Source organism: Pteropus alecto, unplaced genomic scaffold (genome assembly GCF_000325575.1).
Source record: "Pteropus alecto unplaced genomic scaffold, ASM32557v1 scaffold137, whole genome shotgun sequence".
Taxonomy (NCBI): Eukaryota; Metazoa; Chordata; class Mammalia; order Chiroptera; family Pteropodidae; genus Pteropus; species Pteropus alecto.
Genome location: NW_006440135.1, coordinates 4,657,988 through 4,660,963, shown reverse-complemented (window position 1 = coordinate 4,660,963; position 2,976 = coordinate 4,657,988). Strand labels below are relative to the sequence as shown.

The window sequence follows — 2,976 nt, the reverse complement described above, 5'->3', positions numbered from 1 at the left end:
ACGAGCCACCGCGCTCGGACTTGCGCGTCGCCCCTCGCTGTCTCCGAGAGCTCCGTTTCTAAGTTGCTGTGGCTTGAGAATTACAACAAACTCACGCGATGAGTTTTCTCTTGGCCGTGCGTGTTTTTCCTAAGGACAGAGCGGAAATCCCGCCCTCCCGTCGCCCCTTAGAGCCGGCTGCACGAGACGGGCTCCCGCCGCCCCCTGGCGCCCATATGGGGAACTGCAGGCTGGCCGCCTGGGCGGGGGCCCGCGCTATGGCCTGGGAGCCCCATCTTCCTCGCAGGCGCAGGGACATGAAGGTGGCACCCATGGTGACAGCTGAATCAGTGCTGGACGACCTCTTGTGTAGAACATTATTAAAACTCACGAGGGCAGACGAAGGCCCCAGGAGAGTGGTGACTCCACCCAACATTTTAAGAAAAGCGACTTCCCGAGCTTCCTGGGAACCTCTGCTGCTCCGAGTGGAAGTCATAGCCAGTGGTCAGACCCACGTCCCGCTGGCTTCCCTCGGAGCCCGGCGACGACGGAGGGTGCAAACCCGGAGACGCAGAGGCCCTGGCGGCCGTCTGCACGCGCATTTGTCCCTGCGGACAGCTGCTCAAGCGCTCCTTTCCGGACAGGTCTGCACGGCCTTCTCGCCCGGCTGTGCAGGGTTCCATCTGGGCGGATGCGCTGCTTGCTAGCTTACGTGTACCCCAGATTCAGGGCCCAGGGCCTTTTGCAGTTACTCCGGGACAAGCCAGAGTGACAGATGTTTCAGTCACCCGAGGGACGTGGCCCAGCTGAGGGAGATGCCCCTTCTGTCTCTGATCTGTCTCTGGTCTTTGTGTCTTGTCTCTGTTCTCTCGCAGACACGTCCAGGGGACAGCCAGGTGGGGCAGGGCAGTGCGGGGAGCCCTGGCTCTGGGGCCAGGTGTCGGGACTTGAATCCCACTGCTGTCCTTGCTAGAGGGGTGGCCCCAGGCGAGTCACTCAACACTTCCAAGCTTCGGTCTTTCTCTTGAAAAATAATTTTTAAAAAGAATCAGCAGGAGGCGTTACCTTGAGATTTAAAGTTGTACGTAAGCTCTGTGTCAGGTGTGCGTGCGCGTTTGTGTGTGCACGTGCATGTGTGCACATGTGCACGTTTGTGCGTGCATGCATGTGCGTGTGCGCCTGTGCCTGTGTGCATGCATGTGCACGTGTGTGTGTGTACATGCACGCATGGAGCGAGGGCTCGGTATTCACTAGTGTTCACAGTGACTGCTGCAAATCGAAAGAGTCGACTGTATTTTCATTCTTGCCATGCAGAATAAAACAGAGCACCGGAAAATTGTTCTTGGTGCTCGTCTACTTTCTGAAGCAAGTTCTTTAGCCCTTTATTAGCCTGAAAAGTGATGGGAATTGGAATTTTCCGCAACCCTGTAGCTGAGCCGGGGCTTTGTGCTGGAGAGTGAGCTAGCGAGTGTGAGCCACCGTGCCCGCCCGCCCCAGGCGCAGCAGCAGCGCCGTCCTGTTGCTGGCTTCTGCCGTCGGCGCCCGTAACCTGCACGCCCTTTTGCTACCTGTTCTTTGCAGAGCGAAAGCTACCAGGAGTCTGTGTGAGTCTGAGTTGCACGGAAAACCCAGTTTCTTAGCAGGTACTTTTAAAGTTCACTTTGTCCTCTTCTGTAAATGGGTGACATGAGTGTCTGTCCCCAGCGGGCTCCCTGTCCCCTGGACCCTGGGCTCATTTGTGGGAGTGCCCTTTGGAGTGGGGGATGCTGGACGAGGGCCCCTCCTGTGGGTCTGTGGCTCCCAGGGAGCTCCCTGCGTCGCTCCCACTGAGAGCAGAGTCGCTCACCGGGTCCGGGCGCTGTCCTGCGCTCACGGTCATGGCGTTTTCCTCCTCTGAACCCTGACAGGAAGGAGCAACGGAGAGCGTGGCGTCTCGGTGCTCCGGGCACAAGTGGACGCCTGCCACTGGGCCCGGGCTCCAGCCAGGGCCACGTGCCTGTGCCTGCGGGGTGGCCCCGACCTCGTCCTTGGCCCTGAGGGAGCCGCAGGGTGAGTGGGGTCTCTGGCAGCCCCGGGCCTCACTGAGTCACAGCCGGGCGTCAAGAAAGAAAAGAATGACTGGTGGCCTTGACCGTGACAGTGAGCCTCGCTGTCACGCCCAAACACGCCTCTCACCTGGAGGTCGTCATGGACGTGTGAGGGCGGCTGGGGACCACGGGGCTTCAGCCAGGGCTGCCAGGGCTTTGGACCCCCCCGCCCCCTGCCACCTGCAGCTCGGACCCTAGGTGACCACCCCTGCATCCCCCACCCTGGGCCCTGAAAGCCCAGCCGGGCACAGGGAGGGAGGGAGGGTGCTGGCGCCGGCACCGCACGGTCTCAGCTGCTGCCACCGGGACTCAGAGCCCTGCCCTCTCTGATGGGCATCTGCTCTCTACAGGGACAGGGCTGCAGGGGAGCACGGCAGGGCACGGAGAGAAACGCACACGTATGACTGCCGCTTCCAGACGCCGGAGCCTGGGAGGCACCTGAGCTGGGTGACAGGGAAACGCGGTCAGGATGGGGCCAGGCTGAAGCTAGAGCCCAGCAGGGGTGAGCCGTTCCCCACACATGCCGCACCCCGGGGCTCTTGCCTGTCCTCCCCCGGTGGCCTGGGCACCGTCCCTGCCTTCAGGAACCCCCCCAGCTGTCACCAGGCCCCCAGCGCCTTCCCCAGCCGGGCCAGCAGAGCCTTGCGGGATGGAGGTCAGGGCCAGGCGCACCCTCCCGCCAGCTGCCCCTTCCCGCAGGGGGGCCTGGAGAACCGGCTCCCTCAGCCCTCTGTGCAGCGGCTGGCAGTAGGAGGCTATTCCACTGAGGACATCAAGGTGCGAAGTGTGCCCATGCCCCCAGGAGCCCCGTGCAACCCCATGTTTTCACTCAATGTGCCCATCAAGATGGAGAGTGACTCTGGGTCCGAGAATGCACCAGATGGCTACTGTATGCCCCCAAGTCAGATGT

General features: G+C 61.8%; 1 protein-coding gene across 1 annotated transcript in view; it reads left to right on the top strand.

Annotated features, from left to right (window-relative positions):
- AHRR (aryl-hydrocarbon receptor repressor) overlaps positions 1–2,976 on the top strand; it is a 45,226-nt gene that overhangs the window by 39,440 nt on the left and 2,810 nt on the right. The window contains 6 exon segments of the mRNA XM_025050510.1: positions 230–314; positions 624–747; positions 1,477–1,622; positions 1,887–2,028; positions 2,417–2,974; position 2,976. The exon segment at position 2,976 is cut by the window's right edge and continues 2,810 nt beyond it. Coding sequence (XP_024906278.1) covers positions 230–314; positions 624–747; positions 1,477–1,622; positions 1,887–2,028; positions 2,417–2,974; position 2,976 — 1,056 coding nt within the window.